Source organism: Octopus bimaculoides, chromosome 2 (genome assembly GCF_001194135.2).
Source record: "Octopus bimaculoides isolate UCB-OBI-ISO-001 chromosome 2, ASM119413v2, whole genome shotgun sequence".
In the NCBI taxonomy this organism is placed as follows: domain Eukaryota; kingdom Metazoa; phylum Mollusca; class Cephalopoda; order Octopoda; family Octopodidae; genus Octopus; species Octopus bimaculoides.
In genome coordinates, this window is record NC_068982.1 from 105,528,885 (window position 1) to 105,531,386 (window position 2,502).

Here is a 2,502-nt window from a genome sequence, read left to right on the forward strand (position 1 = left end):
ACCATCAGGGCTACAGGGTCGGTAGGTAGAAGAGTATATATATATATATATATACATAACATAGATAATATATAATTATATGCATATATCCATACATATATGTACATACCGACATCCATATGTATACATACAAGCATATATGGGTACAGGACATCACAAAAAACTTTAAACACGAGAAACGAAATATATGTATATATATATATATACACACACACAAATATATATATATATATATATACATATACAAATATATAAAAAGACAATGCTCATTATTATATTAGGAGATTATACATACATTTTAACACTTTACAGTATACTTACATATATACATAATTCTATACATCAATCTAAAACAACAGGATTACTAAAGAAAGACCGGAATTTAAGAGAAGAAATAACCAAAAGGTCTCATGATATTCATTGAAGGATTTTATCTCATATTCTCTTTTTAAAAATCATCTCTGGCTAATTGTTGAGAGGATGTTGGCATTGTGTTGGCAGAGGCTTGCACTCTCTGAATACTCTTGTTATATAATACTCTTGTTTTATAACAAACATTCTCAGCTGCAAAGGACTTATTCTAAATTCTTCAGTTCATCTAAAAAATATAACATTTCTTCTGAACAAGAACTATCCAAATCTATTGAACAGAAAATTATTTCTTTATTTGCTTAATTTTGTAAAACTTGAGCTCATCACAAATCTTGGGAGCCATATACACCACTAAAAGACATTTGATTCTTACTGTGGTTGTCTACACTTTAAAAATGATATGTTCCATATTGTATGTTATGATATATTCTTCTTACTTAACTATTTGCTAACAGGTTTAGTGTTTAATGTAAAAAAAAATAACCAATGGGTGAGGGGCCAATATCTACAGACTTTTATTGACTGGAAATAGCAGTAACTGAGTGAACTTAGTGTAGTTAGTATTAAAATGGAATTGTTACATGTTATTGAGGTTAGAGTAGAAATGTGCATAGAAGATGATCGTGGAATACAGATCAAGGAAGTGAGGTTATTGGATAAAATATTTTATTTAAAGATTGGAAAGTGAAGCATAAAATTAAAATTGGTTTATAGACTGTAGGAGTCTCATTTTAGGTGGCATAGAAATAACATATCATTGTTGTTTCAAATTATTTTTATATGAAATAGTCTTGAATTTGTATTTACTATACAGAGTTCAAATCCTGCAGTCAAAGTACTTTTGTTAATTAGGATTAATAAACTTTTATATAAAAGGGTCATTTCCAAGATTGATAATTTTTCTTTTCTACTCTATGTAAAGAAAATCTTAGTATAAAACTTAGGATAAAGACCTAGGCAAATTTAAAATTACATGTATAAAATAGTTACCATTTGATAGCTTTTACTTAATGTTTCCTCTTGGATATTTTTAATTTGATATCATCTTTTACTTTAGGGTGATTTAAGAAATGAAATGTGTGGCTTTGATATCACAAATAAAGAGGTAAGTAAAAGTTTCTTCTCTTTTTATGTAAATATATTTGAAATAGTTCATGTATGTTTAAGCCTAGGCTTATGTTTTTTTTTTTTATATATATATAAGTAAGTTCTTATATTCATGTAAGTGTATGTACATGTGGTAATGTGCACACTTGAACATGAGTTAAGATTGATATACCTGCGTATAAGATAATTCCACAATACATGGGCAGGAGAAACATCATAGCCAAGACCATAAACATTGGTGGTGACATGGGCCTTTGTCTCTCAATTACCTCTGTTTCTATAAAGGTATAAACAGGTCATGAGCCTAGAGGTGCCCAATAATAGCGAGTGATCAAGTGGAGTCTGCATGGATTTCTAGATATTGATGGCTCCCAAAGAGCAAAACTTATTCTAGGAGTTATAGTCATAATAGAAGCAGTGAAGTACTGGAAGAAAGCTCCTTTTCTATATATATGGGAAACTGAACATATGAACCTGTTGTAAAAAGTGAAGAGTAGAAGTATATCGCTGTAGACAATCATGGCTGCAACAGCAACAGCACTATCAGTTGAAACTTCTAGGATTGCCAAGGAAGAAATAAACATAATTGCTTCATCGTCATTGCTTCTAGTACTGGAGGTCAAAATCATTGAGGTAAGTGAGAAGATGAAAGGTCTCTTTCACCGTCACAGACTGGAATTTCAGCCCATCATGTTATGGAATAAAGAGAAGATGAAGTCTGGAGAAAATTCCTGCAGAAACCACCCTAAAGTCAAGCAAGGATGCTGGGAGCTCTAAAAAAAAATTTTTTTTAATCCTGCTAGGAGGAAGTTTATCATTTAAGTATATATGCGCATGTCTAGACATGCAACTATATGCATGAGAGTTTATACATAAAACAGGCATACAAATCTGCACAAATACATACATACATACATACATGTAAAAATACCTTGTTGATGCTGAAATTCCAATGAAGGAGCCTTGGATCTAGGTTAGAAATTGGTTCTTTCTCTATTGGCAAGAAATCTTAATAAATAAACT

The 2,502-nt window shown here is 30.7% G+C and overlaps 1 protein-coding gene across 3 annotated transcripts in view; it reads left to right on the top strand.

Annotated features, from left to right (window-relative positions):
* The window catches only part of LOC106870387 (tetraspanin-33), a 163,367-nt gene that overhangs the window by 155,619 nt on the left and 5,246 nt on the right, over positions 1 to 2,502 (top strand). For all 3 annotated transcript variants that reach the window (XM_014916430.2, XM_014916431.2, XM_052978563.1), the window contains one exon: positions 1,430 to 1,477. In XM_014916430.2, coding sequence (XP_014771916.1) covers positions 1,430 to 1,477 — 48 coding nt within the window. The remainder of the gene's footprint in view (positions 1 to 1,429; positions 1,478 to 2,502) is intronic.